Below are 20,320 nucleotides of genomic sequence, written 5' to 3' on the forward strand. Positions count from 1 at the left end.
GTGGTCAGAACAACCCCACCCCCACTTCGATATTTTCAAAGATCATTTGCTCAAAAAAGTTGTTCAGGGTTTTTCATAGTTATTATTTTTATTTATTTAATTGACTCTTTTAATTTAACTCTTTTTTATTTATTTATTTGATTTTTTTAATGTTGTTTTAGGAGCTAAATATCGACATGGGTATCGAATATTAAATACTCTGAATATCGAGGAGCGATCATTTTTTATTTTACAAGACATACAAACACCATTTGCTAATTTATAGATTAACTCTTATAATTTTGGATTAATAGATTAATTGTTATTATTGTGACTGGGCAAAATGTCCGGTTCGTCATGTTTTTCCAAAATCACAACGTGTTTAAATTACAATGTTTTCAAAGACAAAAATCGTTAATTGTTGTTTTATTGTTATGTTTAAACTATATAGTGCGTAAGATAAAGCATATATAACGCAGTTAATGTGTTTTAGTGTTTGTTCATATTTACACACACATACATACATGCGCGCACACACACACACACACACACACACACACACACACACACACACACACACACACACACACACACACACACACACACACACCTTTTTAAGAAAATATTATTGATAATCAAGGAGCTTACTTTTAAAGCAATCTACAAAAATCAAAGCGAAATAGTTGTTGCCGATTTGTTTACATTTTTCAACGAATCAAAATAATTTTTTTTTATTAATTTATTCTTACTGTTATTTTGTTAAGCAAAGAACGCAAAAAATAAGTTTGAGAGAAACTTAGATTTTTGAGCATTATAATACCTAAAGTTTTATACCAATATATCAATAACATCCAAAATACAAACAACCGCATCCGATCGCTTAGAGATAAAAATGGTTTTACTTGTTACAATCTTTTTAATATTACTAATAATTTAAATACTCAATCTTAATCGGTATTTGTCAAAGAAGATACAAATCCAATTCCTGAATTTCATGACAAAATTATACTCAATTTTAAACCAATGGATGAAAATAAAATATTATTTAAATAAATATTATTTGAACTTTTAAACAACGTAGATATAAATAAATCTATTGGCAGTTATAAGGTTCACTCTAAAATTTATAAATGATGCTCAACGTCACAAGCATATTTAATTTTACTAATTTTTGAAAAATCCTTAGCTTCCAGCAAAGTACTAAGTAATTGGAAATAAGCATATGTCAATCTTATTTTCCAAAAAGGTAATAAACTAATGCCAGAAAATAATCGACCAATTTTGCTGACGCCAATTATCCGTAGACTATTTGAATCAGTAATACGCAAAGAAATTTTGGACCACTTAATAACGAATAATCTGACTAATATGCAACAAAACGGATTTTTGCTAAAATATCATACATAACAAATTTGTTAGAGACTTTTGACCTTCTATCACCTTGCGTGGAAAACAATAACTCAACAGATGTCATTCGCCTCGACATTGCCAAAACAATTGACATTGTTGCTCACGCAAGACTTTTGCTTAAATTAAGAAATTATAGTATGAGTAATCATTTTGTCGCATGGATTAAATCATTTTTAGAAAACTGGAAGTAAAGAATTGTAACTAAGCAAATTAAAATTAACCCAATTAAAAGTAGATAGTGTAAATCTAACTTTATATGGATACGATTTCTTAGATCAAATACATATACAAAAAAATTTTCAGATTGATTGATTTAGACACATAAACACAACTTCAGATACCGAGCTGAAATTACTAAAGTGCTTCTAGACAAAGTTATCTCCTTAATTAGGTAGCAACCGCATGGAATAAATTTCCGGTGAAGTAGTAGTTTCTCATAGCTTAAATTAGTTTAAAATCAAACTTGACAAACACCTACAAAAGAGCTATGAATAAAGCAACTTATTTTTGTGAATGGCTGTTTAAGTGTGTAAATCAGACTAACTGTATTAATTCAGTCACATCTTTAATACAAAAACAAAAAACAAAACCTACCAAGTATTATTATATTGTTGTATACCCACATGTGTCATATATATTATATGCATCTCACATACATATAACATACATGTTACTCAGACTAAAATTTGTAATACATATATAAATATATATAAATAAATAAATGTATATATATATATATATATATATATATATATATATATATATATATATATATATATATATATATATATATATATATATATATATATGTATGTATGTTTATATATATACAAACACACACACGCACACATGGTTCTCCTGTATTTTTGTTTGTTTATCATTTTCTTTGCACCAAAAATGTAAGAAGCATTTTTTTACCGGGGGCCTGGGGAGAAATTGCGTATTTTAGGCAAATGCCTAGTCATTTTTTTAATTAAGGTAGGTAACTGAGAGCCATGTCACATGCTCAAATTTCTAGTATGTTGATATCAAATGAAGGTGACTCGCAAAAAGTTTAGGTAGTTAGAGCTTACCAAACCCTGTCCCAATCCCTAATTGCTCTCTCCCGAGAACTACGTCAATTGCAATTGCGTACGTCTCTCCCGAGAATTACGTCAATTGCTCTCTTCCGAGAACTACGTCAAGATCATATAATATTTTTTTAAGTTTTATCTGAAATTCAATAAAAATTTATCGACAAAATTCATCTAAGAATATTCTTTCGTTTATTTAATTTTCGTTAAGGATTAATGACCATATATTTTGTAGAATTCATTTGAAATTATTTGTATATAGGGGAGACCGGGGCTAGTGGGCCGCAGGGGTAAGTTGACGAATTGCGTTTATCTAAAGCCTTTCATCAGAAAGTGACAAAAATGATACAGAACCTTCCTAATTGATCATTTCATCATTCACTATAGTACTGTCAGGATTCGCGTATGCGAGATATTAAAATTTATGTTTTTTGGACATAAACGTAACTTTTGGAACATTGCTTCCTTTTTACTTGACAAAGAAAATAGTTGGTCGTATAAAAAAAAAATTATTTTAAAAGTTCCAGTTACAATTGGTTTACTATATCCAGTCATACTTTTTTCAAAGTTGCCGATTTTCAAGATCTATCGACTGTTGATTGAAAAAAAGGCTTTCGATGTAAGTTGACAAAATTTTCACGGGGTAAATTAGCTTAAATAAGCCAACTTACCCCGTAAATGTAAATGTATATATATAGCATTTACTATGGAAAAAATACATATTTTTATAAAATTAATTTTTTCTTAACAATATTGAAAAGACTTACTTTTACAATAAAATTAAAAAAAATATTTTTTAATTTTTTTTTCACAGATAAAAAGTGGGATACTGTTTTGGCTGTTATAGGTACTAATATCTGGTACCAGCTAAAACTAATATTAAATTTTTGGCTTAAACTTGTTGCCAAAATTGATAGTAAAAAAATTTCTATTAATTTTGCAATTAATAATACATTATTAATCATTTTTAGTTTGCGCCAACTTACCCCGTGGTGGGGTAAGTTGGCACAATTTTTTTTTTGAATTTTTTTGTAAATGAATGCAAATTTTATCAGTTACCCAAATTCATACTCTTTGAGACTACACTTTATTATTTTCAAAAAAAATGTGCTGTTTGGGCTACAGAGCACATAGAGTAAAAACCGAAACAACTAGCCCCGGTTTTCCTTATGTATATACAGTATGCAAAAAAAAATAATCGCGCACTTAAAAAAAAATCATAGTTTTAAAGATTGCATCAAAAATATGAGTATTCCTTTAAAAATTAAAATTTTTTTATAGATATTTTATCAAGTGTTGTTTTAAGAATTTATTTGTGTATTAGCGAACTTATTGCTTTTCAATCCTATTGAATTTTACACAATTGATCTAGTGGTGAATATAATTGACTGCAAAAAAAAAAAATAATAATAATAATTGTACAGTTCAAAAATAACGTCAAATTGATCGAATTCCATAGAAAATAGTATCGATTGGAGCCTCCTTAGACCTTCATGGACTCAGCTAGATGATTTAGCATTGAGTTGACTAAATTTTGAACCTCTTCTGAAGTTATATTATCCAATGCACTCATTCTAGCTTCTTTCAAGTCGTCTTTGCATTTAAATGCTTGGTCGCCAATTTTTCGGTCCAAAATATACCACAAATTTTCTATTAGATTTACGCCCGGACTTTGAGACGGCCATTTCAAAACATTGATATTATTTTTGTCAAAGAATACCTTCGTTTTCTCAATTGTTAAGAAGCATAGTCTGATTGGAACCGTTGCTAGTGTGGCTGGTAGAAGATAAAGACGCGAGACTACCAGTGCAATTGATCGAAATATCATCATAAATGTGAAGAAAAATAGATTTGTTTCGGCAGCTCAATCAGCTTTAACAATTCAAGAAGATCACAACATTACAGTGACTCCTTAAACAATCAAAAATTAAATTAGAGAACAAGGATAATAGGTAGAGTAGTTTGAAAAAAAACATATTTAGCTTTAAAAAAAATGAAACGTCGATGGGAAATTGTAAAGAAGTACAAAAAAATGCCGATATCATATCGGAAAAAAATTTTGTGGTTAATTGAGTCACAATACAACCTCATCTCTTCTTATTATAAATTGAATTATTTGCAAGGAAGTGTTAAGCATAGAGAAGGAAATGTGTCGGTTTGGGGTATTACGAGTTGGAAAGGAGTGGGGAAATTTACATTTATTGATGACTTAAATAAATGCTTCAATGTTTTGTAAAATTATCAAAGCCAACTTGCAACCATCTTCTTAAAAATTGAGATTGGGAAACGATTTCATACTCTAGCTATATAATATTATTAGTATGAATCTTTACCTGAAAAAATAATAGCAGTTTCTCTATATAAGATAAGTCATATGAATCTTTATCTAAAAGATTAACAGCAGTAACACTATATAAAATCTATAAAGAATTTAAAGAAGCGTTTTCCTCCTTAAAAAAAAAGACTACACCAAGTGAAAGAATAAAAAAGACAGACTATACCAAGAATAGAATAAAAAAGACAAACAGATTGCGGCCTTAAAACAAAAATATAAACATCTTCAAATATACTTAAATTTATTACTTATAAAACATTAGTTTCATATTTATATGAATCTTTATCTAAAAGATTAACAGCAGTAACACTATATAAAATCAGTCATGAATCTTTTCTTGAAAGATTAGAAAAATTGTTTAAAAAAAGACTTTGAAGTTAGCTGCAACATAAATCAAATGTGTTGCGTATTTAACTACATTGACAATAATTTCGATAACCTGGTATTTTTAAAAACTCACTACAAATAGTTTTTTGGACTTCCGCTTCAAAAGTGATAAGACGTGTTTTTTCTGCGTAAGATTTAACTTTTAAATCTAGTATTTAATATATATTTGTTTTCCTAGATTATTGAGCTCTCTTTTAAATATATTGTAAAGTTTTTGTTTCAGTCTAATTTTTTCTAGTTAATTAAGGTTTTATTTTGTTATGGTTTTTTTTTTTTTTTTTTTTTCAACTTAAATCTAGTATTTAATATATATTTGTTTTCCTAAGTTATTGTACTATCTCTTTTTAGTATATTGTTTTAAGTTTTGTTTTTGTTTGAGTCTTTTTTCCTAGTTAATTAAGGTTTTATTTTGTTAAGGTTTTGTTTTGAAATAATTATACAATAATTTACAAAGTTTTTTTGCACATATATATATTTTACGAAGATCGTCCCTTTTCCTTGTTTATAATTATTCGGAATTGTACATATTTTTGACTGGTATATTATCTTGACTGCTATATTATATTTGACTGCTATAACATATTTGAATATTTTTGGTTTTATTTTGTTTATCTATTATATTGTGATTTGTGAAAAATCTTCCTAACTTTTGTTTTATTTTATTAATTGTTAATTTTGTTCTAAACTACAATAAATTTCTTAGTATATTTAATTTTTTCTAGCTTGCTAATTGACGTAATTCCTTTTGTATAATTTTGTATAGGCCATTAAATTACATTATTTGCTAAACGACGTAATATATATTGATTGTGCTATAAACACTAAGTTCTGTTCTAATCAGCAATTAAGTTTGTTTAAAGTTTGTTTAAAACTTGAAATATATTATTATTATTAATGTTATTTTAATATCTTTATTATTATTATCATTATTATTAAATTTTTATTATTATTTTTTTAATAATTGTAAATTATTAAAATTGACAATTATCAAATGACGTCAATAGTGGCTGCTGCGGCAGCTCTCGACACAACTTGCGTATCAATAGTCGACGCAGCGATAAGAGATACCATGGCAACAACATTCACAAACAAAGCATTCAACGAAAACTACAAAAACCGCATCGCCGAAATGCTCAAGGTGGCATTAATCTTTGCGCTCACACCGATAATTAAATTGAATAAAGAAACCGAGGCTAAACTAACTGCCCAAATTTACGATCTCAACAAGAAACTGGAAGATAAGAAATCTATTACCTACGCCTTGAAACTCAAAGGAAACGCACCTGAAACAGTCAAACACAGAAACGAAATAATAAATATTGTCGCTGCCGAAAACAAAGACAGGCAGGATCGTTCCATGAATGTCATTGTGGTTGGTCTACCCAAAACCGAGAACAAAGACGACAAGACAAGCGTCACGGAGTTCATCAAGGCTTGTGGTCTTGATGACTTTACAATCAAACAAGCACGACGCCTAAACTCAAGTAAAAAACAAACTGTTCATAACTCTAATATTATTCAAGTCTCTCTTGCAAACGAAATGGAACAAACCACTGTTTTAAATCTCTGCAATCGCTATCAACTACAACAATTTAACGGAGTTTTCGCACGAGAAGACAGAACTCCGGCTCAGCAAGAAGCGTTCAACGAAACTCGAGCTAGACTTAAAAACAAAAACGAAGAGCTGAAAGATGCTGAGATTCTCGACCAACCGTTTCGGAATGTCATCCACAAAAGAACCGGTCAAATATGCTGAATTGAAGTCACAATGTCAAACGAGCAAAAGAAATATGTGTTCGCCTCAGCAACTACAGCTCTCAACAAATATCGAAGAAGTAATACAGCAGCTACAACAAGCACCGCTCAAGAAAACTTGTCCACCTAAAAAAAAACGCACCAAAATAACGCCCAGCATTCCTGTAATAAATAAAAATAATCTATCTCCTGTAAATCTCCGCTTTTGGGCCAACAATCCATGCTCGCTAAATAAAAACAAACGCGACGAAGCCATAGCCCGTTTACACAACTTAGAAGTTAAAAATACTCCTCACATTTTATTCTTCACCGAAACTTGGTACAACGGAACAAGCGACACGGTTATACCAGGCTATCAAATTCATCGAAGAGATAGAGACGGAAGAGGAGGTGGCGTTGCCATTTATATAGAAGAAGAGATAACTACATTAGAAACCAATTTTGCACAATTGAACTCAGACTCCATTGAACAAATGTGGCGCGTTATTAAGCTTGCCAACAACTCAATTCTTCTCGGATGTATATATCGACCACACGACCTAAATGACGAAACTCTCAAAAGCTGTATAGCATCTATCAAAGCTTCGAAAGCTGCCGCCCAAAGGTTAGAGTGTGATTTCATTATAATCTATGGGGACTTTAATTTTAGCAACACATTTTATGAGTATATTGAGATTGGCGGTGGCGTGGCGACAACAGCGCACGTGCTAAATGAACGACCAGGAGACATGAAATTTCAAAATTGCTTAAACGAATGCCTACTCACACAATTGATCACCTTCAAAACATATCTTAGTAACAGATTTTCAGAGCCGAACAGTACTCTAGACCTAGTAATAACAGACAAACCAGATCTCTTGATAGAAATAAAAGAAGAAGACTCGTTCGGGGACACTCCAATGGGACAATCTCATGCTCTAATCACGGGTCGATTTGTTCTGAACGACAAGATAAAAGTACCACCAATCGTGCAGCGAAAACGCTATACTGGAGCAGAGCCGACTACGCTAATTTCTCGCTAAAATTAAGTTCAACCAATTGGAAAAGCTTATTCGAAAACTGCTCAGCTAACGAATGTTACAATCTATTCCTAGAAGTGTACAACGAACTAGCAACAGAACTCATTCCGTCGACTACCTTGCCCTTCAAGAAGAAACACGAACCATGGATAACAGACGAAGTTTTAAAAGCTATTAGAACAAAACAAGAGTTTTGGAATAAATATATTGCCTCTGGTCGCCATACACATAGAGAGCTCAAAGACAAGCACAAAGAAGCATGCAGAAATGTAACCAAAACTTTGAGATTAGCAGTGTTAAAATATGAAGAGCACCTAGCTAATTTATATAAAAACGACCCTAAAAAGCTACACGCTCATATCAAAAACAAAACCAACTCAAAATATGTATTCAATTCCATAGAAACAATTGATGGAACAATTTCAACAGATCTTCAAATTATTTGCATAACCCTGAACAATTATTTCCAATCAGTATTTGTCAACGAGCTAGACGGACCTGTGCCGGAATTAGAACCCCGAACTTACAAAAAATGTATATTAGACGAGAATATCTTTTCAATCAACGATATTCGTGCTCGATTCGCAAACCTAGACGAATCTAAATCTCTTGGTGTTGATAACGTTCACCCTCGTGTACTCAAACACTGCGCAGAAGCTTTCGCATTGCCACTAACATTAGTTTTCAAGAAATCTTTCTCAACCAGCACTATACCAGACCTGTGGAAAAAATCTAACGTCACGCCCATTTTCAAGAAAGGAAGCAAACTAAGAGCATCAAATTATAGACCAGTTTCTCTCACATCCATACCATGCAAAATATTCGAAAGTATATTACATGAAAAAATAATGCTACACTGTAACTTAAACGGTTTAATAAGCATAGCACAACACGGATTTGTTCAAAGAAAAAGCTGTTTGACTAATCTCCTCGAAACTCGCGACTTCCTCACAGAAGCTGCACACAAGAAGTATCCAGTCGATATGATTTACACTGATTTTGCAAAAGCATTTGATAAAGTCCCACATAATCGCCTATTGAGCAAATTGAAAGCATATGGTATCAGCGGGAAAGCACTCATGTGGATAAATGCTTGGCCTAACAATAGACAACAGCGTGTTGTCATTGATACTCACTCAACTGCTAAAATAATCACATCAGATTGGAAAAAAGTTACAAGTGGCGTCCCTCAAGGAAGTGTCCTCGGCCCTCTCCTTTTCGTACCATTTATAAATGATCTGCCGGACAACATTACCAGCCAGTTCAAGCTCTACGCAGATGATAGTAAAATTATGAACATGATAAAATCGAATGAAGATATGCTAACTTTACAATCAGACATTGATCAAGCCATAAAATGGTCTCACAAATGGTTGATGTTCTTTAATGTGGAAAAATGCAAAACAATGCATGTCGGTCGAGGTAACAGAAAATCTAATCAAGTCTATTCAATGACGAACACAGAAGGCACTCGTCGAAACCTGGAGGAGACTGAAACTGAACGAGATCTAGGTATTCTGATATCAAATGACCTCAAAGTCCGTGCCCAGGTAGAGTCTGCAGTCTCAGTAGCCTATTACAAATTGGGCCTACTAAAAGAAGTATTCCGAAGCAGAAGCATTTATCTCTGGCGAGCGCTTTACATCACATATGTGCGCCCACACCTGGAATTCGTTATTCAAGCATGGTCTCCTCACCTAAAAAAGGATATCAATATGCTTGAAAGAGTTTAGCGCAGAGCGACAAAAGTTTCCTCAATCAAACATCTCCCATATGAGCAACGCTTAAATATATTTAGAGTGACAACACTGGAAGAGAGAAGAGCTAGAGGAGATCTTATTGAACAGTTTAAAATTAAAAATAAAATTGATGATGTTAACTTTTTTGTTCCTCAAAGGATCTCTAACAACGTATATTGCAGGAGGAGTCACAATAAACAGCTACACAGACAAATTGTTAGCGATTGCGAAGAGCGACATCACTTTTTTACTAATCGTGTCACACCGTCCTGGAATATGCTACCACAGGAAGCAATTGACACTCACTCGGTCAACTTATTCAAAAGTTTCCTATCATGATGGGCATCTTGTCTCGTTGACAATTAGCCCTACACATTAGTTAGTATTGAGATGCCTGGTGTTGCATCTCTTCGTCAATATACTTTATAATTAATGATTGACTAACTTACAGTATTATTGAATTTGTAAAAACATAAAAAAAAAAATTATTATTGATTGTAAATTTATTGATTCTAAATAAAATCAAATTCATATAAAAACATTTTAATTGCTTTAACAGCACTTAAATTTGAAAAAAAAAAGTGTTCCAGATAAGGGTAATCTAAATTTTATTTAATATGGAAACTCTTTGACTTGAGATATTAACTTAGGACAGCTAGTAAATGGAATTAAATATACTGGTGTTGTGACGGAAGTTCTTAATTGAAGGTTTTAGGGGCAGATGCAACGTTATTTAGTAATTGATATAGCTAACTTTTAGTCACAGAGCCAACTTTAAATATTTTTATTTTTTAACTTAAGTCAAAAAAGTTTATAAAAATTTTTATAAGCAATATTTATATACCGTATATTTTAAACTAAATTTATATATTAATTCGTGTAATAATTTTATATTTAATATATTTATCATCTATCTTTTAAAAATTATAATTATATGGTGTTACAAAAATGGTATTTATGGATTATTTTATAACTTTAAAATAGTGTTTACAAAGTAAATAAAAATTAAAATAAAGATTGAATAACTGCAACTTAAATAATAATTGATTTGCGAAATTTATATATTTGTACTTTTTTTTAAGTTTAATATTTAATTTTTATTAATTTAAATTTAAAAAATTTTATAAACAAGTTTTGTTGGTCTATTATTATTTTGATTATGAAAGTTAGTTTGATTATATAAGTTTTAAACTTTTGGATCAAATTTTTGTTTTAAATAGTAATTATAATTTGAGTTAAACTTTTCGAATTTCATTTCAAATTTTTAAAAAAATTTGGAACTGAAATATGAAGTTTATAAAATCAATCAATCAATATTTCGATAAAAGGTGTTACAATCGAGGTCATTAACAATTATAAGAATTATATGAAAATTATATAATAATAAACCAATACCATAATAATAAACAAATAACAATTGAATATTATGCACAGACAGGAAAGTTACTAACAGTTATACACTGACAAAACGTAACAACCTACCATGTAATTAAAACAATTACGGCAAAAAAAGTAACAAGGATTTAATAAATATAATAATTTTAATATCAATAATCATAATAAAAACAATAAAAGTAATATAAATATTTCATTAAAAAATAACAAATAAACAAAAATTTTTTTTCAATAACACTCACAAATAAAAACGTGTCACACACAAACACAAATATTTAGTCGCAAAAAGCAGAGTTTTCATAATAAATGAAGAAATTCAAATAAAAAAAGGAAACCATATTATAATACCCAGCAAACACATTTCATCCCTCAAAATTAATAAAATTTAAAAATTATTCTTTTACGTTTCTTCAATTTTTATATTTTATGCTAATTTTTTATAAAAACTATTCATTATCGAACGTTTTTTTTATTTAACTTTGATTTTTGTCATTCTATTTTTCTTTTCTAGTTTCGTTTTTGATTTCTTTATTTTGTTTGATTTGGTTTTTATTTTTTTGTTTATGTTTTTTTATTTCTTTCTTTTTCTTTTCTTCACTCTCTTTATTTTTCTCATTTCATTTTTTTTTAATTTTCTTTCCTTTTTTTTTTTTTTATTTAATTATAAAACTCGTTATAAAAAAGCGTCCGCCATTTCGGAAGTCTCTGCACTGTCTCATAAATAAAACAATATAAAATTTATTTATATTATAAAATACATTAAGAATATTATAAAAATTCGATTAAACAAATAATATATTCGTATGCATATCTTATAAGGAACTGTAAATGCAGAGGGATGTTTTAACATTACTAATATTAATTTTGTTTACTTCACAGCTGAGCACTCTCCTGTGAAGCAAGCTTTTTACACTTAGGGGTCGTCCATAAATTACGTCACGAAATTTTCGACCGTTTTTGACCTCCCCCTCTTGTTACAAAATCGTAACACTTTAGTAGCAAGTTTTTATGACTCGTAACAAAACCACTAACCTCCCCCCCCTCCCTAAGAGCGTGACGTAAATTATAAACGATTATTAAAAATAACTTAAAACCAAAAATAAAATAATAGTTTTTTTATCAGACTCGATGAGATTAGTTTTGAACTCAAAACTTTTAAAAAGTATTTACATCTTTATATACCTTTATATTTTGTATTATTTACATATTATATTTTATATACAATATTTTTTATATACTTTATTTTTTATATACTATATTTTATAAATTAATAAATTTATATTCTTTAAATCGTAAATTGGAATAAATTTTAACGTTAAATATCAACACGTTTTATCGCAAGTTAAAATTTTAAAAAATATATTGAATAGTTATAAAATAAAAGGTCACTTTAGACTTAAAAAATTTTCACAAACAGGTATTTTCAAACATCTTTCTTTTGTTACAACAATAGGATTTCTTTTATTGATGCCTATCTCTATAAAATTATTTCTGGTCGTAAGCCCATAAACTAATTTTGTATTTGAATCGTAACCAATAACCTCCATTGCTTGAATTGGAAGAACTAAATAAATAAATTTTAGGTTTCTTCGATATTATTTTTATTAACTGTGACAATGATTCTACAGTATATTTATTTTTTGAAAAAACTTACAACTGATAACTCCTGACGATATTTCACGCTGATAACAAGGGCTAGATTGTCTAAAGAATGTTAGGTTGATTTTAATTTTATAAAAAGTATATGATTTCACCTGATTAAATTCTTCTGTTTCAATTTTTTCAAAAATATGCCGCTTTTTCTAATACTTTGTAAAAAAAAAATCATTAATATTTTAACTTGGTGGAACTTAATGTGTAAATTACAAACAACATTTGATCTACCTCTTTTGCATGGTCTGACATACAAACTGATGAGTTTCAGAAAGCAATGATGTTCCACTTGGTTGTTTGTAATTCCATGTTGGACTTATCTTATTCACAGCTAATTAAAAATAATACATAAACATATTTTATTAAAAGATTTTTTGAACAAAGCTAAAGATTTATTTAAACAAAGCTAAAGCTTTATGTCTTAAGATTTATGTCATAATTATACCCAACTAATATTAGTCCCATTTGTTAGAAAAAAAAAACAAGTAATTGTGGTGAGACTGAAGCTTTGGATTTTGTCGTTGTTCAATTATTATATTTTCTCTTTAACACCCGGCAGTAAATTACAATTAAAATAAATTATATTAAAATAGTCACCAATTAAATTATTAAATAAGCAAATCCCAGTTGCAAGTATCGAAAGCTTTATTTGCATCTAAACTGCACATTTATAAAGGCAATGTAATTTTATAAATTTGCTTGAAGCAAACAAAAATATACGGTTGCAGTAGTACCTCTTATGAAAAATAAAAACGTAACAGTAAACATCGATAAAGTAAACATTTTCAAATTTAAATTATCTAAACAAAAAATATACAATCCCAAAATTAGGGATTGCATCTCGAAATTCGAAATACATATAAATATTCTACATTCTAATTCTATAAGAAGAAATAAAGAAAACAATTGTAAATTACAGTTATCCTGCATTATACAAGTAGACAGAGAAATCGTTCTTAAATTGCAGTTAAAGGTTTTATGTCTTCATTTCATATCCACGTGTAATAATTTGTTGAGATTTGCTTATTGCGTTGATGCAGTTAACGGTTTCATTTAATTAAGTTAAAACATCTGGTATAGTATGTAAACTTATCCTTATAAATTTCTTTATATTAAATTACAATATTTCTAGGGGTTATATATACCCTCGTTATTCAAGTAATCTTATATGTCTTATATTATTATCTTATATTACTTGAATAAAGAGGGTGTATATAACCTCTAGAAATATTGTAATTTAATATAAAGAAATTTATAAGGATAAGTTTACATACTATACCAGATGTTTTAACTTAATTAAATTATATAAAAACTTATCTAAGATATTAACTTTTAAAAGTAATCGGTTTCATGTCTTCATTTCAAATCCATATGTAATAATTTTAATATTTGGCATAGCCTCGTGTTCTTATATTTTACGATTTTCAACAGTGTAGAGATTTGCTTATTGGAGTGCGGTGTGTATTGAATTATTTGGATCAATATTTTTTAAATAGGTAAGAAAATAATAGCAGGAATAATAGCAGTTTTAATTTAACAACATTTTTGATAACTATTTAATTTTAATTTTGTTTTGTTTAACAAGTTACTTCAACAACAGTACTTCCTAAAATTTCAACAACACTACTTCCTAAAATGTCTTCATTTCAAGGAAAGTTATTCGGAATACTTAAAGCAATATAAAAATCAAAATTCTGTTTGGGTTTCATTTTTTAAGAGGATCAAAAAAACTAACAGCAAAATGTAAAATATGTTATGAAATATTAAAAACCGCTGGTTCAACGACAACACCGCAGCACACGCATTTAAGAACAATACACAATATTAATGTATTAAAATGGGATGTCGTACAAGACGAAGGTCCAGAAAGCAGCGCACCAAAAAGATAATTACAAACTATTTATTCAACAAAAAAGATAAATCACTTTCTGCAATCGTATCACGAATGTGCGCCTTAGATAATATGCCATTCAAAGTTTTCTGTACGTCTATCGATTTGAGAAATTTGTTTTTGGCTAGAGGCGCTCGAGATTATGTATCAAAATCACCTAACTTGATTTGCAAAATGGTTTTAAAATACGCGCAAAAAATGCGGGCTAAAATGATGCAGGATTTTATAAATTTAAAAGAAGATTGAACAAGATTTTGTTTAACTCTAGATGTATGGACATCTTCAAGAAACCGATGTTATTTAAATGTGAATGTCCATGGCAAGAAACAGTTTTGGAATTTGAGTTTAGTACCTGTTAATTGACGTTTTCTTGCAGAGAAATGCATTACGGCTCTGAAACCCACATTGCAAGACAACAATCTAAATATCGATAAAGATATTACGTCTATAACAACTGATGGGGCAGCTGTGATGCAAAAAGTTGGACGGCTTTTGCCATGTAATCAGCAGTTGTGCTTCGCACATGCGATACATTTAGCTGTAATTGATGTCCTGTATTCGAATACAATTGATGTCCTCTATTCGGATACAACTAAATTGGTGGCTCACACACATATATAAAATGTTAGTGTAGAAGATCAAGTGAGTGACTTCGATGAGTTGGATGAGGAATACATTGAAGAAAACATCAAATGATATTCTTCAAGTATACGGGAAACAAGAATTTGGAAAACAGTTGAAACTTAATATGGACACTAGAACTAGATGGAATAGCTTAGTCGAAATGCTTGAAATGTTTAACAAGCTAAAGAGCTGTGTCAGAAAAGCATCAGTTGGCATTGCATCTGATATCGTTATTCTAGATGCTGAAATTTTGTCGATTAAAAACATTATCTTTGCATTTCTCCCAGTGAAGCTTACTGTTGAAGCCCTTTGTCGAGAAGATGCAAATCTGCTTTCTGCTGATGCAGCATTTTCTTTTATGCCTGAGAATTTTGAATCTGATAAACTTTCATTAAAATTAAAGAAATTAGAAGACCGAATAAGCCAAAGACAAACTAATGTGTCTGGAACTCTTCAGTATATACACAATGGCAGAAAAAGTAAGATTCACGCATCTTTCACTAGACCATTAAAAAAAACAATAACCAAAGTTATTGAAAACTTTGCACAAAGATTGATATTTAAAACTAACATGGAAACTTCCTCAAACGAGTCAGAAGCTGACGATGTGATAGAAGTGATGTTGGAAGAACAAACTAAGCCCCTAACATTAATGCAAAAGTTGGAGAACAAAATTCAATTGAATTTATCGTTTAACATAACGTCCAACTCAACTCAACATATAATAAATAGGAGCTTAATTTCAAAAATTAAATCCGAAATGAAATTTAAGATTTGAAGAGAACGGCGTTCGTGGCAAAATATTAGAGTCCGTCTAATCACATTTAATTTTGATTTCGCCATCGAGCGCGGAGTCTGAGCGAGCCTTCTCAACTGATGGTAACTTTTGTACAAAAGTTCGAACAAGACTCGGAGACGCAGCTTTAAGTGATCTCTGCTTCCTCAAGGCATATTTTAGGCAAATAAAACATTAATTTTATATTTGTTTTTATTAAATGATATACCATATTAGAATGTTTCTGTACTAATTGAATTTACATAATTCTATGTTCCATTTTTATTTTTAAAGAAAGTATTTTTTATGCAATAAATAACAATGAATTATCTCAAATAATTTATTTTTATTACTTTATAGACAAAAAAAATTAAAAACATTTTTGGAATTTGACCGAATTCCAAAAAAATTTAATTTCTAATTCCGATTTTTTAATTTTCGTCAAAATTTGCATTCCCTACCCGAAATAGAATTAGGAACTTCTAAAAATTATTCAGTAAGAAAAAGTTGCAGATTTAAAAGAACACAGAAAATTTTTTTCTCAAAAAACTTTTTTCTTTAAGGAAAATTAAACAATAGTAGAGGGAGCCGTTTATGCCAAACATAATACCCACAGTCCTTTATGAACTTAAAATGAATATTCATTTGAATACTCCTGAAAATTCAATGAATAACATATATATCTTATTAAACATTAATATACAAAATGTGTATGCATTAATATATATGTATGTTTATATTACTTTTATTTTAGATCAGTAGAAATATACTATTGTTTCATGTTCTTTTAATTTTAGCATTAAGTAAAATTTATGTCTTTAAAAAAGGATGATGTATATATAAACACAGACAAAATGTAAACGGGGCTCGGTGATAAGACAGTTTATGTCTTCTTCTTACTCCGGCCACATTATCAAACGGCAAAAAAAAAAAGGAAGATTATTTGCATAATTTTAAGCAAAAAATTTAATACGAAATAATTTATTTTTCTTTCTTTGTAAGATATTTAGTGAGATTTTTATAATTTTATAGCATGAAATGAAATTGAAATTTAGGTTAAGTTAAATAAAAATCTCACAATTTCTATTTTTTTTCGCGTGAAAGGACTGATTGCAATGGCTCCAATTTAAATGTAAATAAAATTCGAATTATTTCGTAACACTTATCCAAACAAAAGGCTAGTTTAAAAACATTACCAATGTTATGTTACATAAATCAGTTAAGTTACTCTCATTCCAACACTTTTCAAATATTCTTTCTCAATACATTCATCCCAATTAATTTGATATTGTGAAATTGCATTTAATTCTTTTTCTCTTCATTTCAATTTCAAAAAGTTCATTTCGACTTCAAAACAAATGAAAAACTTTTTTATTTTATTTAAAAATATGTAACATCTTAGAGTAAAAAAGTCATGTCCAGTTTTCGAAAGCATGATTCAGGGTCCCAAGGCAGAAAATAACCTGTAGAAAAAGTTGTAAAAGAATACAAGAAAAAACGTACACTGGAAGAGTGTGGCTTCGATAAAGTTCAAAAAAAAAGGCATCTAATAACTCCCAGTAAACACAGATTGGTTTAGAATTGGTCAATATTTAGTCAAAATTGGTCGAAAAATGTATAAAATATTTAGCGACCTATTATTGACTAAAAATTGACGCTTGATTTGAAATGTATATTTCAAACTTTTTCATTTATACGTTTACTAAGCATTGATCTAACGATTAGAAAATCGACTTACATTAGTCAATATTGTAAACCTTTAATCGACCTTAATTAAACATCAAAATTTAAAGATTTAAAATCTACGCTTTAAATCTTTTAATATATACATTTATTAAACGTCAATCAAACGTTTATAATATTGATTAATATAAGTCGTAATTCTAAACGCTTAATCGACGTTTAATAAACGTTTATTATATTATAATATAGTAATATATTGAATTACATTGGTCAGAAGACTCGGATAATAGCTTAAGTCACGTGGTTTAAATAGCCATAATTAAAACGAAATAAAATTTTAAAAAATTATTTTTTATTGGCTTAATAATTAAATTAGACTTAAATAGATTTTCAAGATTCACTTCCTTACAACAACTGAAAGCAAAACGACTGATAAATAAATAATAAACGAGTGACAGGTGCACTATTTTAATTCATGGAAGCTAAAAAGCTCTTATTGCGACAATCTACCTTCCTAAATGCCAACAAATCAATGGATTCTGATAATTTAGAAATTATTGATGGCGACATTGACACAGTTAAAAAATATGATTTGCGGGTCTCTCGTTATGAAAGTCGTGTTGCAAGAACTTTTTTCGTAAGTTTTATAAACAGTTTAAATTCATTTTGTAAATGCTAGTATGATTGTGTAACAGCAGGTATTCATCTTTGCATTAATCAAGAGGTTTAGTAACTAAATATTTGTTTTTTTATTTTAGATGCATTTTAGCTTAATTTAGTTACATTTGGTAAAGAAAATTGGTGGAACAGAGAGGTGAAAACCACTACATATGTTATGTTGCAACGTTAATAATTTTTTAATGTCATAAATAAACAGGGATGGTACAGGAAATTTCGTAAACTTCCATTCAGAATGTACTCTATATGTAAAGTTGTATTGTGTAATTCCAATTTTGATTTATGAATTTACATTTAAAATGCTAACTATTTTGCCCTAGTATTTTGCAGTTACAAGTTTTTTGTGGTTACAAATCAGGTTACAAAATCAGACAATCAGGATAGGAATGTAGAAGATGATGTTGTTCAGGTGCATGGTAAACAAGCGGTAGACGGTATTCTAGGGAGATTTTTGATAATGCATAAACCAGAGAAAACCGTGATCCAAAATATTTGTTCATGAGTTTATTAATTTTATTAGTAATTTTTGACTTATTCTTAATGTAAACTTTTATTTTCTGCTAATGAGATTAAATTTAAAAAATATTTGATAGAAATCTTAACTATAAAATTTCCACTGCAAAAAGCTTGATCATTTAACTTTTTTTAGTTATCGAAACATAAACAAGTATAGTGCACAAACATTTTTTCTATAAATCTCCACTATATGAAAACGTTTTATATAAGTTTATAACTTTATAAATAGTTTTATAAAATAAAAGTATAGTATACGTAGTATAGTATAAAAGTTTATAAACATATTATAATAGTTATAAAAAATATAAAAAATAGGACCTTTTATAACTATATCTTATTTATAAATTTCAAGAACTATAAGGGAGGATGGGTTGGAGTGAGTAACATTTTTTTAAAAACGTTTATAACAAAGAAACCAAACGTGAAAAAAAAAAGGATAAGGAGCCTAAAGTAGCTTGGCGAATTAAGTTTCTAATAGAAATAAAAAAAGTATCAAAATATCTTCAGATTTTTATAGACATAAAAAATAATGCAGGTGTTCCTGCTGATTCACTCCTATTCATACACAGGTAGGAGTGAACCAAGAAACGGGTAGAAGTGAGTCATTAACTTTATTTACCAGAAAATTAAAGTTAAGTATTGTCTTCAACAGAGTAAGTAAAAATTAGGTAAGGATCAAATAATTTACTAATATGCATTGCAACAAAATAATAATGTAACAATAAATTTTAACATTATTTTAAGCTCATCTAATGAAATTTATTTTATAAACTACAAGAATAATAATTTGTTCACATTCTGTATTACTAATGTCTTAACAACAAAAAAACAACTGCAATGTCAAGCAATAAACGACAAATATTAATTATAAATCAAATTATAAATCAAAAAGTCTATTTGCAACATTATAATAGTACTATAATAACATATATTATATTAGCAATAAAATCAACAGTTAACAAACATTAATAAAGTCAAGCACAATCTCAAACTTGTAATGGCAATGCTGCCTTTCACTTTTTCCAGAAAATATTGGTTGAGGTAGTATTAATTTAACATTCATTCGAGGGACAGCCAAAATGTCAAGTTAATCTGGCATCTTAAAAATACTTCCTTTTTTGTAAAGAAAACTGATCTTAACTTCTTCTATAACAGAATTTGAACATAATACCTTTCCAATACAATACATAGTTTTTTTTGCTGTTTCAAATTTAACTTGTACAAAAACATCTTCTTTAGGGTTAATATCACTATCACAAATAACATCTCATAGGATTTTTAAACCTTTCCCATCTGATATCTCTAAATGCTCCATTACTGAATTATACTTTTCAGGTGGTTTTTTATTACCATTCTCTAAACTGGCTTGTATTTTCTTGGTAATTTTGACTAACTTTTTATTTCAAGA

At 28.9% G+C, this 20,320-nt stretch overlaps 1 protein-coding gene across 2 annotated transcripts in view; it reads right to left on the minus strand.

Moving 5' to 3' along the window:
• Window positions 1–12,424: 12,424 nt before the first annotated feature.
• The window catches only part of LOC136091555 (uncharacterized), a 57,482-nt gene continuing 49,586 nt past the window's right edge, over window positions 12,425–20,320 (minus strand). For both annotated transcript variants that reach the window (XM_065819233.1, XM_065819232.1), the window contains 3 exons: window positions 12,977–13,076; window positions 12,747–12,796; window positions 12,425–12,656 (listed from right to left, as the gene is read on the minus strand). In XM_065819233.1, the coding sequence (XP_065675305.1) occupies window positions 12,478–12,656; window positions 12,747–12,796; window positions 12,977–13,076 (329 nt within the window). In that variant the 3' untranslated portion in view covers window positions 12,425–12,477. The remainder of the gene's footprint in view (window positions 12,657–12,746; window positions 12,797–12,976; window positions 13,077–20,320) is intronic.

Source organism: Hydra vulgaris, chromosome 15 (genome assembly GCF_038396675.1).
Source record: "Hydra vulgaris chromosome 15, alternate assembly HydraT2T_AEP".
NCBI classification, from domain to species: Eukaryota; Metazoa; Cnidaria; class Hydrozoa; order Anthoathecata; family Hydridae; genus Hydra; species Hydra vulgaris.